General features: G+C 35.7%; 1 protein-coding gene across 4 annotated transcripts in view; it reads left to right on the plus strand.

Moving 5' to 3' along the window:
* Window positions 1-24,148, plus strand: part of DYNC1I1 (dynein cytoplasmic 1 intermediate chain 1) — a 318,520-nt gene extending 294,372 nt beyond the window's left edge. For all 4 annotated transcript variants that reach the window (XM_050782914.1, XM_050782917.1, XM_050782915.1 and 1 more), the window contains 3 exons: window positions 1,507-1,647; window positions 5,840-5,965; window positions 23,207-24,148. In XM_050782914.1, coding sequence (XP_050638871.1) covers window positions 1,507-1,647; window positions 5,840-5,965; window positions 23,207-23,317 — 378 coding nt within the window. In that variant the 3' untranslated portion in view covers window positions 23,318-24,148. The remainder of the gene's footprint in view (window positions 1-1,506; window positions 1,648-5,839; window positions 5,966-23,206) is intronic.
* Window positions 24,149-25,119: the final 971 nt, after the last annotated feature.

Consider the following 25,119-nt stretch of genomic DNA (forward strand, 5'->3'; position numbering starts at 1 on the left):
TTGCTTTAATGTATTAAAAGTTTGTTCAGTTCTAAGCGGTGATTTTTAAATGTCAAAGAAATACAATTCATGGAAAAAGGACTCACAGTTACTACATTAAATTTTTGTGTGATATTTAGATTACAGAAGTTTTATTGTTTTCACACTGCTTTTTCTCACTTTCATTTCAGCAGATGTATTTTGTGCATTTTATATTAACTAACAGTTCACTTGGAGAGATCACTCTAATATTTGGAGCCGATTCCCTACAGATACATTCTTTAAACCTACTGTGCAGAAAGGATTTGATTGTTCATATTGTATGTTATCTTTTCTTGATCTTATTACTCTGGCCTGTACAGGCATTCAGTGGAACCCATGAAGAGAGTACAGACAGCTGACTGGATGAAGAAGACATTGGGGAAAAAAACTCCCATTGTTTAGATTTCTGTCAGAGGATATAAGAATACTTAATTTCTTTTATCTCTAGGGCTTTCATTATCATTTAAATTTCATTTTACATTAATTGATCAGGGATTAGTAAAGCCATTATGCAGAAATTAGAATAAGACAAGCCAGATGGAATGAATAATTCATGAAGTCCAATTACGTTTTATTTCTGGTGTACTTTCAAACTTGCCTCTGACTTCTGTGCTATTTTGATGTGACAATATTCACTGGAAATCAAGAGTGCCATTTTAATTTATTGTATCCCTCTGGAGTGGAAGCATTTGTATGCACTAGGGGTTTGTTAACGCATTTCCACTCACACCCTCCCAACACCCAAAAGTCAATTTTCGGGATTTTGAAAACACTGGGTGATCTAGGAATACGGTTCATTTTGTACAGAGGTTCAGGGGCACTTCAATGAGACACACCAGTTCAACTGATTGGGGTGAGCTGACCCTATGCAGAGAGACTAAAGGCGTAGGATCACGAAATGATTACCTCCTGGAAAAGCACTAATCCTCTTTAAAATATTTGTATGCCTTCCTCGCTGCAAAAGAACCCTTAAAATGTGAATTTGGCCTGGAGTTGGACTGGAGGTAGCAGCAGCTGTTGCAGCTACAGATGAGGACCACGAGGTGGCAGGGGTTGCCTTCAATGAAAGGGTTCGGGGCGGTCGGGACCGCCGGGGCTTCAGAACATCCCAGCGGGTCCAAGCCGGGCCGACCACGGTTGGGTTTAGGCTCAGAGCATCTCGCAAAGCGTTGCCGGGAGAGAATTCCGAACTAATGGGCAGTCCCGTCCACCTGTCTGGAATGCCTCATACGACTGTGTCTGAAACCGCCTCCCCACCCCCGGTCCCAGCCCCCAGCCCCTTCAAAGGCCCCCTCTCCCCCCGGTATTTATTTATGCCACTGGACAGTTCTAGTCACATTAAAGCTCCGGTTCACCTTCTCGAGGACTTTCATCTCGGGAAGTTTTATGACACTTTGTGAATGTGCAAAGTTTTTAATTAGGCTCTCTAGACAGCCCGAGGCAGCAGCAGCGCCACAAAGTCTTCACGGTCTCTCTGCTTTACAGCACAACAAGCCGCTCTACTCCTTTGAAGACAATGCAGACTATGTGTACGATGTCATGTGGTCCCCCGTGCATCCCGCGCTCTTTGCCTGCGTGGACGGGATGGGGCGCTTGGACCTCTGGAACCTCAACAATGACACCGAGGTGAGCGGCGGCTAAGGCGCCCGGGCCGGAGGGCTGGGAGGGGGGCGCAGTCGGCCACTCGCAGTCTCTCCCTCTTTCTCTAAAACGGCCTTTTTTGGACAGACCTTCCAATTGCAGCAGGGCTGCCGGCCCCCCATTCTTGACTACCTTGAAGGGAATTGGCAGACGCATTGGACAAAAATCACTTAATCTCCCTTCATCCCTAAACGGTGGCTGCTCCTGGACAATTAACCACCCTTTTTGCAAAGAGCAAAACGTTATGCGTTCACACCTTTTCCCTATGGGACAGGACACACAGGCATTTGTCAGAGCCGTGTTGAAATAACTTTACTGGCAAACACTTGGAAAAGAAAGCTTTTGTGGACGTTGATTTTTAGATTAGGCTTTTAAAAGGGGCTATTTGTCAGTGTTTGCTACTTGCACCATTTCTATTTTGAATCCATAAAAGACGATTCTGTTGACTATTTTTTGTTTAGATCTTTCATCCATTTGATTTGTACCAAGGTAAATATTCCTTGTCTAAGATATCAAACTCAGAGGCAGACTTTTACAACAGCCTCTAACTTTGAACATGAATATCAAACTCAGTATTTTTTTTAAAAGAGAGTTTAACATGTCACATTTACAGTAAGTGAAAGTACCCATTTATTTTAAAAAGCAGCCAATAATGCTGTTTTTAAATTATGCTATAAAATTGTATGTTTTAAAAACTATGCCACATGCATTGTTCCTTTTTGCCAGTCTTGCAAAAATATTGAGTTGCTAATTCAGCTACTTGGATGTTTTGGGTTTTTTTGTTTTTTTTTTTTTTAACATAAATATTATTGTCCTCAACTTTATAAAATAAAATGGTCCCTGCATCACTTCTTGGTTTCTGACTCAAGAAAGCTCTCTATAAATAAGAATGGACAGGTAAGAGGAACAAGTGCTGCAAACTATATGTCAAGTGGAGAACAACAGAAAGGTCTTTTGAAGTGTTTTGAGCAGGAAACAGCTCAGCCTTTTTAATTAGGAAGCCCACAGCTGGAGGATCTGAGGAGGAGCATACTTCCCTCCTATTTTTTTTTTTTTGCATATGTGTGGGAGGGGGCAGGGAAATATTCTTCAGGTGTTATTATTGACTCATTGTATCTTCAAGGGTATATACACCTATAATCGCTGCCAAGTAGTTATCTTTTAAAACTCTTTCAATTTGAGTCTGTTTTTCCTTTTAGCTACAAGAACTCTGTAACAAGAAAGAGTTATGTAATGAAGCATCTTTGAAAATAACCAAAAGGCATGAGTACGTGAAATGCCCCATCATTTGGATATTGAAATGTTTATAACATTATTGTTTTTATTAGAAAGATGTTATTACCTTATATTGTAAGGGTTTCCCAGAGTCTTCATCACTGTTTATTAAAATCATATTGCTTCTATTTGCTAGGAGAAATTCATTCATTTAAAGCAACCAAAAAAAAAAAAACACACAACATTTTCCTGATTGACTTAGAAGACCGCTGTCTTAGAAATCCAGCTTAGTTGAGATAATGTTTAGGTGATACCCAACTACAATGCATATGAAGGGAGTGAGTGTTCTAGAAACTCCTTAATAATTCCTATGTAACTATTTTTCTTTAAAATTTTTTTTTTTAGGTAAAATGAAAGTAATGTCTCAACATTGATAAACGTAATTTTTTTCCCTTCTCTCTCTAGATATCAAGAGACAACCACCTAAGAGTTTTATAGCTAAACATTTTTTAAAAATCATTATTGGTCATGCAAACTGTTTAGTTTTGTGGTAAACATAATTCTGCTTTCACAATAATAGTAGAGTTACATTGAGTCCAGCTCAAATCCAGTAATTAACCGAACACTTTTTAAAACCTTCAAATCATTTTTGCCTTCTGGCAAGTTGAACAAGATTTTTCAAATATTTGTCAGATTAAAAACTAGATTTGTTTAAAAAATTTGAATTATAGTACAGCAGTATGTTTTGTTGTTGTTGTTCATATTATTACATTTTTGGACCAAGTTATTCCATCTGTTCCTATGCAAGGGTAGTTCATATTTCCCACCTCGGTATTTCTGATTTCTACTGCTTAATATAATAATTTATGATATGTAAATCTTTTCTTTGCAATTAAAATGATTGAGCCAGGAAAACTGTGGAAATATTTGTGAAACAAAATACAGAATAAGAGACAGACAGAACATATGAATTGTTTTTTATTATTCATCAACTTTGGAAAGGTCATTACTGATCAGATTAATGCAAATATATTTTGTCATTTTCTTCATGCATTTATGAATTTTCTAGCACATAATACAGGCTGTGATCATTATTTTCTATCATTTATAATATCTATGAAAAGAAACTATTTTTAAATGTTTAAAATACTGTTTCAGTTTGTTATAGTAGTTATATTCCAAATAAATAAAATTCTTGAAAATGTATTAGGCATTATTTTAAATGTGTTACAATGTCAGTTTATTTTCAGGGTTTTTTTTTGTTATATTCATATTAAGATTAAACATTTTATTCTATTTTTAAGATTGTTCATAGATTACCTAATTCTATTCAATATCAGATTGTTCATGGAATTAGGTAGTAGAATTAAGTAAGAATCCTGTATGAACCTTCTAAATTGTGGTATTAAAAATTAACTTTGAAGAGTCTACAGTTGAATCACAGATTTGTTTTCTGGGCAGCACAGTAATAATAAAATGTATTGACAGAATTATGATCCATCTAAATTCACATTGTTTCAGCCTTTGAAAGATCTGGTTAAAAATTCAGACTCTAGCTTGCACAGCAGGTACTTTTATTATAGAAATTGTGTATTTTTAAAAAATAAATGAGCCGGGAACTTTTGGTTTTTTTGTTGTTGTTGTTCACAATTGACATACAGTGATTTAAGCAGGTGAAAGAATTTTTATTGATTTCAAGATTAAGTTTAAACATAGATTCTTACATATGATGGAGTTTTTATTGCTATTTTAAAGATAGGTATTGGGTCAATAATTTTGTATAAACAGATGGTTTCAATTCCCTGAATAACAGAATGCCAGTGGTACTAAGCCACAGTACGTGTTGTATTTCCATTCTAATGTGACATGTTTATTAGACACAGGTCTTGAACAGTGGCATGAGATGATCTTAGTGGCCCCCTTTTCACCATATTTTTTCTTTTTGTTTTAATATTTACCTTTTCCTTTCTTAATGGCATGTTGTCATTTCCTATTCAACATTCTTATAAAAGGCTCAAGAGATCTGAACTTTATGTCAATTATAAACTTCTAACCTTGAAGACAAGCTTTTACACAACAGATAATGGAAGAGAGGTAGACACACTAAAAAGTCTTTCCAAATACTGAGGTTCTTGGAACAAATACTACAGGTTCCATTGCAGCACCTCCAGTTCACTTTAATTATTATTACTGTGATAATTATCAATGCTTTTAGATTTGAAGTGTTTATTAAAGGAGATTTAAGGCATTTTCTATGAGTGGGTGGCTGTATTCTATCACGATGTCGCCCTGGAGATAGTGCCAAAGTTGTGGATTGCTTATTACACTTCGGTACTGCCAGAGGGAGGAAGACAGATTTAACAAAAGAGAGAGAAAGGGAGAGAGAGAGAGAGAATTTGAGTTTTTTGAAATTTTTTTTTACCTTTATGTTTTCCTTTCTTCTTCTGATCATCTCCTCCCTGATGAGGTTTTGAGGGATCAATACATATGTTTACATTTTCCTCGAAGACTCACATTAATATGACTTTTATTCCACCACACACCCCCTTTCTGCCTTTTTAGTATCCTTAATTTTGGTAAATCCTGAGATCTCTCTCTCTCCATCTGTCCATAAACTATGACCCGATGGGGAAGGATCCCATTTAGCTCCTGTATTTTTTGTTGGATGTACACTTGTCATAATCCAAAGAAATATTCATGCCACTTACTGCCCGGTGACTATGTAAAAAGACTCTCCCTCCTTTTCTTTTTTTGTTAAAATGTCTCTTCTCTCTACCCCTTAATTCAGTGGAGCATATGATTTAAGAACAATGAGCCCTTTTTCCCCCGGCACAAGGGATGAATATTACTTCATGCACATGAAGGCAGTTGGTGACTCATCCAGTTAAAAGTATTATTGCAAATTTGTATATTTAAATTCATATTCAGAGATTCTCTTATTCTGTTGTAAACCCTTTGGCAGGTTCCAACAGCAAGTGTGGCCATTGAGGGAGCATCCGCCCTAAACCGTGTTCGTTGGGCCCAAGCCGGCAAAGAAGTTGCTGTTGGGGACTCAGAAGGCCGTATTTGGGTCTATGACGTTGGAGAGGTACATGTGTATTTGTTTGTGTTGTTGTTATTGTTTTGACTTGTAGATCTACTTTAGAGACCTAGTGAAATTATTGGCAAGACCTTGTAGGCCACAAGGACCCTCTATAATATGCTTGCAAACTTCCATTGACTTCAGTGCTAGTTTGGCGAGACTTCCTTAGGGCCTAATTTGATCTTCTGTCTCCATGCACAGGACACTTATGTTAACGATCTAAGCTCCTTTTAGAGTGCTGTAGAATGTCCCATCATCCTGTGATGGAGAGTGGCACTTCCCACTAATTTCATGAGAATGAAAAGTTTAAAGGCCGGGCTCAGTGGCTCACGGCTGTAATCCCAGCCTTTGGGAGGCCGAAGTGGGTGGATCACAAGGTCAGGAGTTCAAGACCAGCCTGGCCAACATAGTGAAACCCTGTCTGTACTAAAAATACAAAAATTAGCCAGGCGTGGTGGCGGGCACCTGTAATCCCAGCTACTTGGGAGGCTGAGGCAGGAGAATCACTTGAATCCAGGAGGCAGAGGTTGCAGTGAGCCGAGATTGTGCCATTGCAATCCAGCCTGGGTGGTAGAGAGACTCCATCTCAGGAAAAAGGAAGAAAAGTTTGCCAAATACATCATGCTAAAATTGAATTTGGAATGTTTTGTTTACTTGAAAAGTCAAGTTTTGGTTAGTATGTTCAATTAATATATACACTATTTTTCTTTAATTAAAGTGTAGCCAATTGAAAATGAGGTTAATTAGAATTTTGTGCTGTTTGGTGATATTCAAAATTTCCTGAACATCGTGGCATGTAAAAAAGGAAAAAAAAATTACATCTTTTATTTCAGACAAATCTCCTTGAATTTGTATAAGATCTTAATTTAATGTTACATTATCAGTCAATTGTACTTAAGATTGTCTGTTTATTTTTACTGTATGAGAAAGTGTTGACCAAAACCTTCATTTCTGGCGAGATAAAGAATTTTTTCCTTAAAGGAAAAGAAAATATTGAACTTTCAAGCAAAACAAAATAAGAGTGTTATGTAATGCTATTTTGGCATAATATGAATCTAACATTTGCATTCCAGGGGGAAAATATACCACATTTGTATGCATAGCATCCTAGACCTAGAAAGTACTCTGTGAGTGCCTGGTGGATGGGTTTAGCTGATCACACTGAGAAGGATTCTTTATGGTTTCATCAATCAGCATTCTATAAATTTGGCAATCTTAAATGGTTTGTTCTACAATGGAACTTTTGATGACATATTTTATACTGCTATATGGTATAGTTGATTATGTTGAAACAAGCTAGATGGTGTTTTAAAAAATTCAGCCAGGGACAAAAACCGAATGACTTTAGAAATGGGAGTTTTCTATTCTGGATGCATAGTTCTAAGTAAAAAAACAATCTCTTTCTTTTACTGCATGTTATCTATTTCATTTGACACCCCCTTGACTACTGATACCACAAGCTGAGTTGTTCCAACAGTGACAAAAACTCTGTTAATATTGGCCCCAATGATGAAGATGCAAATGGTCTGGTGACTATCGATATACTTTGGAGTCTTTGGGAAAGAGAATACCCTCTGAGTCGGAAATACCGCCAGTAGTGTTACAGCAGTATTTTTTCTTAAATGAGTATTCTTTATGTTTAATGTATCTTTCTCATGGCCTTCATCAAAGTAAAACTAAATGACAATAACAAAAACAGATATTCTTTATTGGTCACTTCCTAAAAAATAAAAAAGAGCAAAGGAGAATGTAAAAAAAAAAAAGGCTTTTCTCTCTTTCTGTCTTTTCTTCCTTTCTTCCTTTTCCTTTCCTTTGTTTATAACAAGTGTAATTGTGGGAGAGAAATAGACATGAAGACATGCTCAGAGACACAATGGCAGAAAATAGATAAAATGTAAAAACTTTTTGCTCTACCTCCTTTGTATACACATAATGTCCCTTAACTCACTTAAGATTATATACAATATAATTGTTTTATCCCTCTTTGTTGTATTCTAAAAGGACTAAAAAACAGAATAGTTTAACAATCTGTTTTATTTTTAAAAGGCCTTTTGAAAAGTCTTTATTTTGACTTAAATATTATATATATACACACTATATATATGCACACACATACATTCATACACAGTCTCTATGCAATAAGGAAACACAACATGACATATATACAGAATTTTCTGCAATAAAAGTAATTTTATGGCTTTTGGACAGAATTACTTGAATATGACATATTTTGCGAGTATATATGATTTTACAAAAGTTGCTTTGGCTGATATGTGGCTGCTAAAATTTCTTTCTAGGATGCTATCATCATTTCTAAATTGTAAAGTGTTGTTATACTCATATTTCTACTATCGTACTGGCAGGTCAGGCTGGTTTTCATTTTTATGTTATTGCCCTTACTTTTCTAAGTGATATTACAGACTATAGAAATGTCTGCAACTATAGGCCAGTCTCGCCTATTGTCTGGAGTCTAGACAGGCTATAGAAAAATCTCTGTGACATATAATAGGCCAAACAATTTGTAGGGTTGTTTATCCCTACAAATTCACTACCAAGAAAAAGAAAGGATACACTATTTGATTGAGAGTAGGTAATATTACAATCTCTAGCCCTTCTCTGAATGACCGGAAATCAGGATAAGCTTATACACCTGAACAATTCTTTAGGTATTGTTGATCATATACAAAGCAATCCATAGCTCAGAAAAACTCAGACTTAACAAAATAATTGCCTGAACTGTGGTTTTTTTCTAAGTATTTTTATAAATTATATTTATTTGGGGAGAAGGGGAATTTTTGTGTTTCTCTCTGTCACCACTAAGCTTTATTCTAAATCGCTGAAGAGCCAGTCTGTAGAGGCACCATGTACTAAAAGGAAAAATGACTTCCCTACCTCTGAGGCTTAGCTGCAGCCTGCTTCTGAAAGAGGTAGATCCCTTAAGGGCAAATGCTGCCATTATTGTGATTACTATAGGATCGTTCACCAGCCCAGAACTGACAGAACATAACTGTGCTTAAAGAGAAGTGTACCCTCTGGACAAGTGCCTTCTCATTCTTCCAAATCACCTAAACTGCGGAAGGCCAGATGGAATGCTTCACGGCAGGGTGGCCCACTTGGAATTAGAGGTCCTATCTAAGGCTGGTACATGACTGACTGCAGGGAGGATGGTTGAGCCGAGAGCTATTTAAGAAGAAACAAATATGGCATTGAAGAGTAAATTGCCAGTAGGCTCTGCCACCATTTACCAATATTCAAAATTGGTTCCCTGGTCCTTATTAAAACGAAACTAGTAACCACGGTCATGCTAGCCTTGAGATAGAAAACCTTGCTTTATAGAACCCTCTAGAAAGAAGACAAAATGCTTTTAGATAAGCTTTGTAATACAATCTGTATTAAAAAGTAGATGGTAGGTTTTTTAGAGCACACGGTGTTGGTCCATTTTCCTCAGTACATTGAATAGATGTCTGTGGGAAGACATCTCGCATTCATTCTCCCAGTGTTGATTCGAGAGATTTCTTTTAAGCTGGGGAGAAAAGAGCGGCCTGTAGACTAGCTTTTGCCAAGACCCTGTTCCACAAGTGAGGCTGTCTTGAAGGGTATAGGACTTGTGCAATTGCATAGGGCCCTGTGCTTAGGGGAGCCCTGAGCTTGGGTCATTGTCTTACAATTGCTAAAACTTTGTCAGGAAGGAATTCCACATATTCATTTTTCACTGAACCATGCAAATTATGTAGCCGGTCCTGTCCACTAGAGTGTTAATCTTAGTGCCACTCATGAGGCAAATCAGGAAAAAAAAAAAAAAAAAAAAAAAAAAAAAAGGCCGTAACCTAGATCATTAGGAAGAAAGAGAAAGCTCTAGAAATGTAGTTAAATGGATGGACACACTACAATCTTCTGATTACCTATATCTCTTTTTACTCTTTTTTTTTGAGAAGGAGTTTTGCTCTTGCCCAGGCTGGAGTGCAATGGCGCCCTTCCACCTCCCAGGTTTAAGCAATTCTCTTGCCTCAGCCTCCCGAGTATCTGGGATTACAGGCACACGCCACCACACCCAATCAATTTTTGTATCTTTAGTAGAGACAGGATTTTGCTATGTTGGCCAGGCTGGTCTGGAACTCCTGACCTCAGGTGATCCACCCGCCTCGGCCTCCCAAAGTACTGAGATTACAGGTGTGAGCCACTGCGCCCGGCCTCATTACCTATTTCTTAAAACTCTTTAAAAATGTTTAGTGAGAAGGGCCATGACTCTACCATGATAAACATCAAGGTACATATAGAGCTAAAGCCATGCTGAAGATCCCAGTTCACCTCCCACAACCCTGTTTTGATCACATCATAGTTTTACCTGAAAAATGTATTAATAATATAATTTGGGGAAAGATCTCTGAGATGCCTACACCAGTTGGAGTGGAGTGGGACAGGCTTTCTCTGTCCACACCGTTGTTGAGATCTCCCTGAAGGGAGCTGCTATGAGCACTGATGGAAACATCCCCATTCAAGCCCAGGTAGACTTGCCTTCCTGTGAGCCCTGGCACTCCCTGATTAGGGCATTGCAGAAAGGGACTCTGGTATCACCAGTCACTGACAATCGTCTGCCTCATCTCCTGTCCCAGCTGAGGCTGCAGCTGCTGCAGGGAGCCCCAGCTCAGTGCCCCTATGACCATGCCTTCCTCTTATAATGTACACTTATCCTCTATGACTTTTAAGTTGATGGCAGAGAGCAGTGGCTTGAATCCAGATTTATTGATACAATTTATTATGAACTTCTGAAGGCGTAAACATAGGATTGTGTATGAGCTCACTGAAATCACCAGACTGAGTTTGTCCATCTCCCTTTTTTTTTTTTTGTTACATTTAAATGACAAAGACATGAGTAATATCCCACAACCTATTACTCAAGAGGTAAAATATAAAACAGCAATGTTTTCAGGTAGGTCACCTGAGGCTGTGTTTATATAGCTCACATTTTTGGTTGTCTGATTTCAGCATTATATCTGGAAAATACACTGTACACATCTATTTTCACAGATAGGGGTCTATTTTCTTTGCAGAGCAGGTGCTGAACTCCCATTAGCATAAATGGAAGTTATGCGAATCTGAGTCTGACAAAAGACAGAGAAGACCCCTTTTTATTATTTGGCTATAATTTTTATTCTATTTGTGCCTTGAAAAGTTAATTTACATAGACAGTGGTTGCATGCACCATTTAAATTTTCTGAGATTCAAAATTAAAAATGAGCCTAGATTCTGAATAAGTTTTGAGAAATCTCCAAACTATGGGATGCAATTTATTTGTTTTGGATTATAGGAAGGATCCCATGCAATAAATGAAACATGGGTAGGATAATAAGTCAAAAATGAACTATTAATATACCTGAAAAGAGAGGTATTCTTGGGTTTTTTTTCAAATGATGTATGAACACACATTTTAAAGAATTAAAAATAAAAATTACTCATTGCCATGGCTCCATTACCGAAGAGCAAGCTTTTCTATGTATATAGAGCTGACTTCAACAGCACATAGGCCAGTATGTATAGAATAATTCATGTGTTCTGATGATTGATAGCCAGCCTATCTACCTGTCTTTCTTGCAGATGTGTTTTATAGAAAGCCTGCCGCCATTGTTAAGGCTTCAGTGCTGTCACACAGATGCGGCTGTCATAAATATCCCCTAACAACTATGTTTGCTGCTTATCTGAATTAGTTAGAATGCTGTTTGCAGCTCCAGTTTTGAAAGAAGCAGTTTATCTTCCACCTCCTATTATTTCTTTTTCCATTAACCTCTTCCAGGGAAGATTTTGTTTTCAGTTGTGATAAATTCACACAGGTTTCAAATCCCTGATTATATTTTACAGTAGTCAAATGATAAAATTACAGAATCATTTTCAGCTCAAAGTAGGATTTGAAGAATAAAATGGCAACTTAAAAACCATGGTTTGAGAGATGGACAAATCTTATCCTAGCTTTATTGATTTGGTATCTTATTCACTAATTACCTAAGAAAATATGCATAAATCTTTAAATTTGAACTCTGAACTTTGGTAGCATTTCAAATAGCTTGTTTGATATGACTATTTGGGGGCCAAAAGAATAGTATTCATTTTATTATAAATTTCAATAAGTGTAATACATTTAACATTGGAAATATGGGCCTTGAAAAATTCTTGGAAAAGAAAGATGTGGGTTAACATGAGAGATCAAATGTAACACTGCTAAAAAAGTAAAACATGATTTTAAATGTCCGTTTGAATATATTTTAAAGCCAAAATGAAAAATCAGGAGTGAAAAGTTTATTTGTAACCCCAACAGGAAAAATGGCCTACATAATACATTTTAGAGTGATGGTCAAGGTGTTACATGTAAGAACTGTTAATAGGTGCCTCATAAGGTTTCATAGCCAGCAAGAATAAGAATAAAAGAAAAGAGATTCAACGGGCCATTTTTTTAATGCTTTCAACAGCAGTTTGACATAGTGGCATTTGATAAACTGGAAGTACTAGGAGCTAAAAAGGGTTTGAGTGACACAAAATAAATACAATACAATGATGATTTTTAAGGGGATCACACTTAGGCAATACTTGTTTACTTTGTGGAACTCCTTCATGTTTTCCAGTAGTATAGGGCCTAGGTCAATTCTCCATAAGCAGCCTGTGCCTTGAATATAAATAATTCTCCTCCTTGAGGAAGTGGGTGTACAAAACACAAAACTGAAAAGTTAAACTTGGATTTGGGAGGTTAATTCAAACAAGAGTCCCTTAATAAAAAGAACTGCATTTGCAATCAGCCAGTTTTAATAACTGTGCTTTATGAAGGCTTTTGTCCCCTGCGCAAGGCAAACCTGATTGCATGGCTGAGTTTTTGCAGCCTCCAGAAGAGCAGAGTTGGTCTCAGGTTAGCAAGATCCAGGTATGATCATCTGAAACACTGGGTGTTTCTCATTACATGAGTGTGGCCGTTAATTTCCTAGATTCTTGAAGGCCTTTGCAAGTACTGGCTTATTCTTAGGTGGATAAACATTATTTTCTTTAGCTGATACCAAATACTTCCTTTGATTTTCCCTTCATGAAAAAGAAAAGACTTAGGCATAAATTCTTCCAGTGATACCAAACATCCAGATAAAATGTTAAGATCCAAATACCTGGTTCTGTCTATAACATCTAGATAGCAGTTGATGATGTAAGAACAAAGCATCAAGATTTTCAACTAGATTTTTCAGTTTTTACTTGAATTTTTAGTGTTATAGCCACAATGCTGTGCTATTAAGTCAAAGGGCACAAAGGTATATTTGCATGGGCAGATTTGGGATGCTAATAAATATAATTAAATAAAATAAGCCTCTTTGAAATAATATATTAATTCATTTGTCATAATAAATTATATGTATTTGAAATTAAATATTTTGGGTAAAATCTATGATTGTAATGTTAGTATTAACTGTATTTCTTCTGGGAAAAGTGCTTAATTTAAAAAAGAAAAGGTGCAATTAATTCCAATTAATGTTGTAAGTATTCATCTTATAGTGTGTGTAATAGCAGTGGCTTTCACTTTGATAATTATATATGTAAAAGACCATGATTAAACTAATTTTTATATAAATAGTATGCTTATTCAGGTAGCATTAGTATATGAAAATGGACTTACAGGATTAATACCTTCTCAAGCAAATGTTTTTTCTGAATTGATAAGAAATACTTATGACTTCATGTATTATGGAGTAGTTGACTCAATGAAAAGAAAGCCCTAATATCTAATATTACAAACAGCAAATTAATGTGTGTATAGTAATTTGCAATATTCAATGAAGTTCATATATTCTCATTTTGGTGATAAATGATCTATGAATATAAACCTTCTGAAAGAAGAACCAGTTTGTATAATTAATCATCTTCACGATTCTTCTGTGGTTTCAAACTGTCATCTTCAATAGCAGTTTGGATTATGAAGCAGTTGTTAATTATAGTGTTAATTTTTTTATAGCTGACAAAATTGTGTTTGGTTCTATAATTTCAAAATTGCTAAATTTTATCTTGAAAAATTGCTGCTTAGAGCAGTAGCCTCAAATCACAGCTTTAAAAGCTAAATGTGAAGTCTCTCCAATCATCTGTGAATGTAGATTAACCCTGGCCTGTATAGAATGGAGTTGTTTCTTACATGTGTATGTGTGCTACTGTTGGCATATCTAAAATATAATACATAATCAAGTATCTGCTTATGCATGTTTCCTGTGTAAATATTTATACACCACGTAGGTTGGACTTGAAAAGTGAGGAAGTGAATGAATCATTATATTTCACTTTCAAGGAAAGCTTACATGAATTTTTGAGAATGTCAGCTATCAGAACATCTTTTAAATTTTAAAGCATGAATTACTTATCACTTAAGAAATATCCAAATTGCTAACATTGTAAAAGCAATTTCATACTTTTAACCTAATAGATAAAACAGTCTCCCATTTCTAAGCTCTTTCTCCTAATAACCAACCAATAGTTTCTTAATATTCAGAATAAATTTTTTATTTGTGTTGGTCTCAGCATTAAGGTCCCTTAGATAGAAAGTGAACATAAATGAATATTTTTAAAGTGAATAAATAAATAAGAAAGTGAAAACCTTCTAGTATGATTTAAAAAAAAAAAAGTTACCCTTGTGACTTAAAAAAAAAAAATTCAGATTGTCAGCCCTCCCTTGATTATCACATTCCTCAGATTTTTTTTTTTTAACCTTTGGAAGACCACATCCACAGAATTGTACACAAAGTGGTTATTTGATGATTGTCTATTAAAACACAATAACCCAGTCTAGCAAAGTGCCTGGCACAAAATAGGCACCCAGTAAATATTTGATGGGTGAATGAATGATTCATGTGTGAAAATTTGAGGAAAAATTAAGAGAAAATTTAATTGTTAAGAGCATTCAGGATGTAGCCTCTAAGTTGGCTACAGATTGATGCACAGGAAAAAAATTACTTAACTGTAGTTGCAGGGAAAAGGATATTTAGAAAGTATCTTTAGAAAAGCGTGCCTATCCTTCCCCCCAATCTCTTTCCCAGTTTCCCTCCCCTCCTGTGCTTTTAAAAGTGAGCAGTTGGCCACTAGTGTAATAAAAGCATAACAGTTGATTCAAACAGTTGTCAAACCACTGGAAAATGCTTCCTTTTCATTGTGCTTTTTTTGGACACTATAGATATGGTAAATCATGAACTGTGTTATAAAAATACCTCTTTTATGCCCAAACATTCCGTAGGAGGGAATGACATTTCTTTTATTACCTTGGTAAATATTTTTAAGGTGTTTAGCAATAAGCCTTCTTTTTGTCAAAACTGCTTAGACGCAGCAGTTGCTAAGAATTTACCAGAAAACCTATAGTTAATAATATCAGGAAAAGAAGGGACACGTGTTTAGTAGCTTATGTGACAGGTGAGCTTGTGTAGCACATGCTTTTGCTTTTTCCTACCATTTTCTTGATCTTTTGTGTTATGGAAAAAGAAGTTATCCATGTTTAGAAAGTTTATTTCTCATTATTGTCCATCAACCAGCGTTTTTAGCATTTTCTCCATCTTTTGGGCAGAGAAATAGATTATTCCAAACAGTAAGGAAAACAATAAGGCTAAAAGATTTCTGAGGAAAGAAGGATGATAAGATTTTAATACAAATGTGAAACAAAACTATTTGTCTTTAGGTCTTCGTGAATTAACTCTTTCTTCGGCTATTTGTTGTTGTTCTTGTTGTTGTTGTTTTTCTTCCAAAGGTAAAACCTTCAGAACGTTGTCATGCTTCCTATAATGCTAAATTTTAACATGAAAAATATTTTACATGTTACTTTCTTAAGATAGCGTTTAAGGAGAAGGATATATATTTCTTTCTGTATTCGCTGGCTTATTGAAGTTGATAGAGACCCATATTTGTTACTATTTACTTTGACTTTTATGTCCTACCTTTATTTCTGTCCTTAATTAGGTGGTAATGGATTTTTTAAAAAGTGTTACTCTTAAAAAAAAAATGCGGTAAAAATAAACTACTCCTTTAAAGATATGAGGGAAGAGACCTTTGGCAGAGAGGTCTGAAGCTTCATGGGTGGATGAGGGTTCCCTTAGATGGGATTTCCAGATGAAAAGAAATTCAAAGATAATCAAATACCATCTGTCCACCATAGGTAAGAGTGTTGCTAAATTTTACAGAAATTTTTACCTATTGACTGGTAATAGCAGACTGTGCTGTACAGAGACTAATATAACTCAGCAGATTGTGCTGTACAGAGACTAATATAACTCCTACTTTGTCGACTTCTTTGAAACTGCTCTAAATAAGTTACATACCATATATCTTTTTGTGGTAGAACACTGTAGTATATTTACACCCTCTGTATATTTCATTCTGGCTTGGAATTCTGGTCCGTGGTTTCATCCATTGTTAGCCGTGATGCTAGACTCTCCCGGGAGTTAAATACAGTGGGGCTGTATTTATGTGAAGCGGGTATGCTTGGTCGTTCAGTGGCTGTTTCATTGCGTATTACCTCCCACTTTGCTCCCATCTGTGTGTGTGGTAAAGGGAATTGTCCTAAAAAATATAGGCTTCCTCTGAACACAGACGTGTATTTGTATACCAGTAAGTCAACCATCTCCTGAATTTGGGTGCCATTAATAATTGTCCTTTTAAAAAGGCTTTTAGAGCTTAGAGGGGGTTAGCAGTTGTTCTGTGGAAACCAATGTACACTTCTACATTTTCTGTAAATGCTTTAAAAAATAATGTGTATTAAAGTGAAAGGAAATCTGTAAGATATCTTTTTAACAGAAAAGTTTAATTTTGAGATTAATACAGAGGTGAATTGTTGTGTATCTCTTGGAAATCAATGGTTAACGTGATAGTCTCACACACTTTTTAAAATTACTTCATCTAACTGAAAAATTACAAAGAGGCTGATGAGCCACACATCCCGTGGAATATTTATCTTGAAACCTAAAGTCCTACTCACTTAATGCGTTGGCCATACTTCATGTATGTGAGAAACCAACTGAAATCAGAGTGCTTTTCTAACGTCTTAATTATGCAAGATTTAAAAAAAAAAAAACTAAAGTAAGCAATACCTGAGACAGATATTTTTACTATGAAAAATATTGCATTGGGATTGTGAATGTTACTGCAGATAATGCAGCTATTTAAAATTATTATAGCTGCAATTACTAAAAAATGAGGAAGATTTGACTGAGAACTATTCAAAATGGTTATTAGCCATGTGATTATAAAGAGGAACATATGAATGATATTTGCATGTTTAACCTTGGTTATAAAAAGTCATTTGATTTTTTTAACAGCGTGTACGTCAGTTATAAATCCTTACAACTTTAGGTAAAAATGAAGAATTCCACTGTGGAAAGTGCCACAAGGAAATAGATGGATTAGGATGTATTAGTCACATGTGAAAAATAAAAAATATGTATGTGCATGTCTACATATGTGTGTGGATGTGTATAGTTACAATAAATAGTTATATTTTAAACTTGATTTTTAAATGAACAATGGAAAGTAGCAACTCTGAAAGAATTCTTGTGATTTGCAAGAACTCTTTCCCTGTCCCCCATTCATGAAAGTTAGCTATTATTAAAAGCCTGACTACTTAGGAAATTATTTGTGTGAATATTGAAGACATAAAATGTTATAAAATATAAGGTAAACTTCTAAAAAAAAAAGTTCAGCTCTGAATAGGTAAAAAGAAGAAAGTAGAAGAGAAGAGGCAAGGAAGCAAGAAAATAAAAAAAATTAGAAGAGAGGAATAAACATTAAGAAGGAAAAACAGCATCATGTTCAGGGTTTATAATGTACAAGCACTGTGTTAAGCTCATTACATTTTTTTGTTTTATTTAATATTCAGTCCTAGAAGATGGATCTTATAATTTATTTCACACAAATGAGGAAGTAAAAAGATAAAGATCAGAAGTGTTAAAACCATACATTCCCTAAAGACACACAGCAAGTTAATGGCAAATCTGGGGGGAAAAAAAAAAAAGCAGGATCTGGCTGGTGAAGTGGAAAAAAGTCAACCCTGGCTCCATTCTCAAACGTTATTACTCCACAATCTGTGCCTCCCTTTAGGTATACAGGACACCCGGGCAAGGCGAGCAAGGGGTTAGACTGGTAAGTTTTTCAGGGGTGAAGTGGGACCGGGTCCAGAGGCAGTCTTCAGTCCACTCAGGCAGAGAGGAGGGGACAGATCCCTGACATGGTCAGGGAAATAGTGGGGTAGCCTGAGGGGTGGGGCTCTGGGATGCTAAAATGATACATTTTCGTGAATTTTTCCACAATTTTTGCACTTTTGCTTTTGCTTGTTGACCTTTTGTCTTCCAAGAATCTTAGAAGATTTAAAACAATCTTCAGAATCTTTGAGCAGGTGATTCAAAACACATTACCTGCCTGCCCTTCTGTCATGGAATGCTGGCATTTCTCAAAGGGGTGAGGCTTGATTGCCCCACACTAACAGATGAAAGTTATGTGGTCTTTAGCAAATCATTTAGCTCCCTATACTGTCCTCTCCTACCTGTTAAAGAAAGGTCTATGCCCTGCTTCTTAACATCCTCACATAACAATCAGAATTAATTCCTAAGGAAATTTTTTTAAAAAACAGAAAAATACTGTAAAATGGGTATGTATGCCACAAAACATATCATTTTGGGGAGCCTGTTCAATTTGACTGATAATTTAAGGAAAAAGAATGCATGACAATCCATGATGAACTCATAGTACTTCCTTTACTTAGATTACCTTTCTCATGCTCTCCACATCTCTGTTGATGAATGGGTCAGACAGCATCATCCCTACTTTACAAATGAGGCAATGAGAGGGTAAGTGCCTGACCATTGCCAGCAACCAAGATGAGAACAGCACTTGAGTCTCCTGTCCAAATCGGAGGTTCATTTTACCTCCTTCTTATGTCCAAATTCCTACCTCAGTAACTACCTTTGCCCTTAGTTTCATTGGTTGTAAAAATAGGATCATATTGCTAGGCGTGGTGGCTCACACCTGTAATCCCAGCACTTTGGGAGGCCAAGATGGGCGGATCACTTGAGGTCAGGAATTCGAGACCAGCCTGGCCAACATGGTGAAACCCAGTCTCTACTAAAAATACAAAACAAATTAGCTGAGTGTGGTGGTGCATGCCAGTAATCGCAGCTACTTGGGTGACTGAGGCAGGAGAATTACTTGAACCCAGGAGGCGGAGGTTGCAGTGAGCCAAGATCACGCCACTGCACTTCAGCCTGGGCAACATCTCAAAAAAAAAAAAAAAAAAAAAAAAACAAAAGGTGATCTCTCTTAGAGTTAAGATTTTATTATCTCAGGAATCTGAACCTCGAGTGCTTTGGCATAAAAGTGCTTTATATGTTTAGCAAAAAATTAGAAAACAGTCATTGAACCAGGAGATGGACTGGCTGTTGGTGAACTCAGTCGATGAAGCAGTTGGAATATCTGAGTCATCCCTAACCTATGATGCAGACTTCATCAGAGATGAATCTAGAGGCAGAAAATGTTTCCAGATCCACTTTGACTTAGAACAATGCTGGGCAATTTTTGAAGTTTTTTTAAATTTTTTTTTAATGGTGTTCCCTTAATTTAACTATACATTTTTAATTGGTCAAAATAACTTACGAATTTTTTTCCTATCACAAATGTAAATTGTTTGGAAATTATTCTAAGCTATTATTCTCAGAGAAAAAAAATCCATAGTGATGCTCTAGATTTAGCCTTTAATGCCTTAATAGAAACTTGAAGAGATGCTGAAGCAATGTTATTAACATGCCATTTGCCTCCCTGTTACTTGCTTGACACACAACAGGTAACAGGAAATGTTACAGTTGTCACTGAAGGAAGGTAAATTTTAGGCTATTCATATTTTAATGTCAGTGAAGTTTTTTTTTTTTTGCCAGTATTCACACAGTTTGACCTACAAAAATCATAATTAATTTTGTCAGTATTTCATAGTCATCATATTCCAAAACAATTCACTACTGTATCTTTAATTCAAACACAGTGCCTGACATATAATTGGTACTCAATCAATGCTGATTGAATGAGTATTGAATAAATTTATATGCAAGGTAGGACATGAGATCAGTCTGTTCTGTAAGAAACATGAACAAAGATTTTTCCTATTTAATGATTAAGATAGTATGGGATTTAAAAATCTCTTAGAGAAAATCATAAATGCATTTATGTTCTTGAGCCTCCTTTCTAGCCATTTCTAATCAGAGAGTACCAGGTGAGAGGAGCCAGGAACTGCCAAGGGTAGGAAGGGCAGTTCTGTCCAAACGGATGCTGTTTACAGTCATGGAAACAGCAAGGTGAAAAGAGTGGCCCTCTTGTTTGTTAGGACACCTGTTTGGTTTTACCTACAAGTAATTCTAATGTCAAAAATTATTACTTTGGGTGTAGAAATAGCCTGTGAATACACATTCACACGTTCAAGCTAAGATTATACTTAAAGTACTTCCTGATGGTGATATTTAATTCTAAAAATGGGGCAGTCTGCAGTTCACCTTCTAGATCTAGCATTACAATCACCTTGGGTTATTTTTACAGTCAACAAGATGAAAAGTGTAATAGGATGAGGTAGATAAATTGATTTCAAGTTTCTAGAAGGAATTGTGTTTTCATCATGTTCTACTCTAGAATTTTTGTGAACCAAGAACATAAATATTTCTGTGAAAATTATAATACCATAAAGAGGAAATGACTTGGCAAAACAAATATCCCTAAAAAACAAACTTCAAACATTTTGCCAATCTAAATGAAACTTCAGCAGATCAGAAAGAGGACAAGATGTGTTAGATTACTGTGACACTTTTGCGAGGGTGAATCTGTATTTCTAAGGGCATGTGTTAGTATTACAGCACTATTAATCCCACCCCCATGAAGAAAGTCACATATAATTCACTTGCTGGTTTATATTTTGTGTGTTTAAAAGAAACATTTAAATTTGATAAAATTCAATTTTGAGAAGTTATGTAATTTTTGAGATGTGCAATTTTATATAGTGTAAATGTTCTAAACTGTATCTAGACATTTATTCAAACCTTAATGTTCCGTAATCTAAAGATTAGGCCATTTCTGAACAGTCTTGCCATGACTACTACATGAAACTATGTAAATACATTTACCTATTTTATTGTTATACACATTGCTATCAATAAAATATTGCGTAGGTCATCGTATATTAACTTAAATTTGTACCATTTTAACTAATAATATAGCTTTATGTTTGGAAACGAAACTCAGCTCTTTATGAGCAAGGTACTGTGTACTATTGAGACCTGTTTTTTTCCTCCAATATTTAAAGTTATATGAAGTTATGGGGCATTTCAGCTTTAGTTTGATTCTTACTTTATATGGGAAAAAGTTATAAATGTGTTGTCATGATTAGGCTTTTGTCTCTTCTTGGGCTTTTGTTTCATGGTTATTTTTGGAAAGGCTTGCTCAGCGGTTGGAAGAGAGAAAAGAAATAGTGGTCCTATTCTTTTACATAAATGTGATACCAACCCTTTGCTGGTTATGTTTTTAGTGAGCTTGTTTGTATCATACATTTTGGGGGCCTCATTTCCCAGGTACAGTATTTTCTAAAATTGAAGAGAAAAATGAAGAATCGTGGAATACAGGATAAGAGCCCAAAGTAGGGAAAACAGACTGAGCAAAAAGTTATCAGCATCATTCAAGACTATTGTGAACTTGCGTTATTGCCTACAAAGAAATTTGGATTCATTTCAATAACTGTAGTAGCATTTAACCATTCAGAAACTCATTCATGTGACTAAGTAAGAATTCTTATTGGTACTGCACTTCGCAAAATAAGTCAAAGAACTTACTTTCCTTGCCTGTATATAATTTCCAGAATTATATACTTGAAACATTTAGCCTTAATACCAGAACACTAATTTAAGGATATACTTTGCATAATGAAGTTGCCACTTTCCAATAAGTTTTCTTGGACAGACAGTATTTGAGAATATTATCCTTGTAATAAAAATTTTAAGTTCTAATCATTTGGCTCTGTGTGGTGAGAAATTTTCCAGCTGCAGAAGCAATCTCAAAGCTTAGGTTTACTTGCTTCCTCTTTTTTCATTAAAAAGTATATTAATTGAGATGCCTGTGTGTTCTTAATGTTTATGGAATATGTGGATAATGTACTGTAGCACTAGTACCTATGGTTGAATTACACTATATTATAGGGTAAAACTCCAAGAAAATGCATCTAAAATCTAAATCAATTTTATTCTCTGTGAAAACCATTCAGACTTCTACGAAATCCTGTTTCTCATCCTCAAATATTCTATCCCAGATACTTGCATGATATTTTTAAGCAATTTATTTTTGGATGCTATGTGGAGAAAACATTATCCTTTAAAACTACTAACAAAAATTCATAGATTCAGTTTGCATTGGAAGAGGCATTAATTTCCTCCTCACTGAATAGTACATAGAAGATATTTTGGAAAGTTTATAAATTCCCTTTTTGATGAATCAGTATAGCATACTGGCTAGGGATGTTCATAATGGAACCAGATTCCATTGACACTGATATTTGCTAGCTATGCAACCTTAGTAAGATTATTTAATCTTTGCGTGCCTCTGATTTAGGAATATGAGGCACAATAGGATTCTTATTGTGAATGAGTTAATACATGTAATGTACTTAGAACACAACTCTCGGTAAATAATAGCTACTATTACTATTATTCATAGTTATCATCATATAAATCTTACTGGAAAGGCCTAAGTACTATTTCATAGGAGGAATATTTCTTTGTATATATAAGCTATTCTTTTGCCTTCATACTGCCCCATTAGCGATACTTTAGAAAAAGGATTAATACCATTGACTAGGGATAAAATATACAGTTATTTGAAAATCTTGGTCAATAACGCAGTTTTTATTTGCTGTTTCACTGTAAGTCTGGTCTTCTTATGAAAAAATTTCATTACTAAAAGCACTTTAATGTGGCTACTGTGACTGTATAGTTTACATAGGTTTTAAAATTTTATAAATTCTGTGAGTGCTTTTGCTTCCAAGAGTGACATGGTTCTCTTATTAAAGAGCGACACCTCAGGCCCTGCTTGATCCAAAGAAGAATATTTGATTTCCTTTACATTCCAAGGGAAATATCTGCTTTGGAGGGGGTGAGGGCAAAGGGATAGTCATTCAGGCTTCAGGGCTTTCAGACAGGAAAGATATCTTGTTCATCATTTCTCCATTGATTTGCTTTGCAGCTTGCAGTTCCCCACAATGATGAATGGACCCGATTTGCCAGGACCCTTGTGGAGATTCGCGCTAACAGAGCTGATAGCGAGGAGGAAGGCACTGTTGAGTTATCTGCCTAGTGGAAATGAGCCACCCCCACTGCAGCCCCCAACTTTGTGTCCTAGAGCTCAGCGTCTGCAGTCAAGTCTGTTGTATTCGGTGTCCATTCAGTATCAGTATTGCTGTGACATTTTGGGTGCCATATTGTGCCAGCTTTGCTCCAAGCATTCTAAATGTGTCCCACCATGCTTTCCACTGACCCAAAATTCACCAGAGCATTTCTATCTTTATATTTCTGTCTCAAAAATGAAGGGAGGGGGGTTATGGGTTAAGTTGCTGCCTTTTAACTACTTAGTAGCTGTATTTAATAGCTGGAAACCTCTGGTTAAATTTGTGCTTACATGCACTCCTGGCATAGTCCTATTAAATCCATATGAAGCCAGATATGATTGGGTGCAGATGTGGTGTGCCTCATGTTATGGTACAGGGCCAAAGACTTGAGATGTGGTGTTTTACATGGTGACTCACATTATGAATGGATTTACTAGAAGAACATTGCTGCTCCTTATTTATTGTAGTGTGCTGCATGGAACGTATTTATTTGAAAGCATTAAAATAAACGATCCTAGAGCATGTGCATAATGAGAGGACTGTATTCTCTCTGCTGCTGTTGAGGTTACATTAAGTTTCAAATAACAATTACAGTATGCCAGTTCCACTGAAGACATGAAATCTTTAGAGGTTTGTTGCAGTGAACGAAATGAATTTTAATGCCTATTATTTCTAGGTACTTTAACAATATTTCAAATATCATTGACCACTAATACTTGTCATTGAAGCTAACACAGTCTGACAAAAGTCTATGGTTCCTAAATATGACATCAGTGTTGCCAATAAAATGTTTCAAACCAGGTCTGCACCAGTGTAAGTAAATCCTTTGCTTGGGGAAAACTTGACTGGAATTCTGCTGTGACAAGAGGTGGGAGAGATACATTAGAGCCATGTTAAAGACCGATCATGAATTTATTTGAGCAGCCAACCTGGCCGGACTTAAACCAAGACTCCTGGTTTTATTTTTATGAGCGAATGTGTGTGGTTTTGTGGAAAGCTCCTCCTTCTCACCTTTACCAAAACCACCCTTGCCCAAAGACAGTTGTTGGAGTAAGAAAGGTAGGTTAAGATGAACAAATACCAAATGTCCTACACATATCTTTTTAAAAACAATTTACACCAGAAAAATGATGTTTATTACTATTGGACTAGGAAATATGTCTATAAACAACTTTAATAAACTTTTTTTTCAAAAGGTCATTTTATGCCCAGGGAAAATGAAAACAAATAGCAGTTGAATCATGAAAAACATTCGAAGACAGGCTTTGGCTTTTTAGGAAGGGAATTTCCATTAGGGCTTTGTTGGTAGGGATTCCTTGAACTGTACGGTTTCTTTTATTTTTAAAATAGTGTTATTCTTTTACTCCAAGTATCCTACAATATTTAGGTATTGAAATCCTTTGTAAACAATAAAAATTTTATAGATAACAAATGAGTATCTGAAATAGGTTTAAAAGCATTTGAATGAAAAGTACTGGGAAAAAAAGTTTCACAGTCATACAGTAAAGTACCTAAGAATAAAAATTCAAAACCCATGAGTTATTATGATAGACCAAATTGAATGATTCAATGAGTGATGATGTGAAAAGTACAAAGACCTGAGTCACTTATATTAGGCATATAAAACATGTTATATAACATGTGTTCTTATATATCCCACTGTGGTAGCTGGTCTCCAAGGCAGTTCCCAATTCTTGTGCAGGCCATCCCATGTTGAATCTGGGCTGACCTTATGTGACTGACACAATGCCAGGAAGTGATGCTACATGGT

This window comes from Macaca thibetana, chromosome 3 (assembly GCF_024542745.1).
Source record: "Macaca thibetana thibetana isolate TM-01 chromosome 3, ASM2454274v1, whole genome shotgun sequence".
NCBI classification, from domain to species: domain Eukaryota; kingdom Metazoa; phylum Chordata; class Mammalia; order Primates; family Cercopithecidae; genus Macaca; species Macaca thibetana.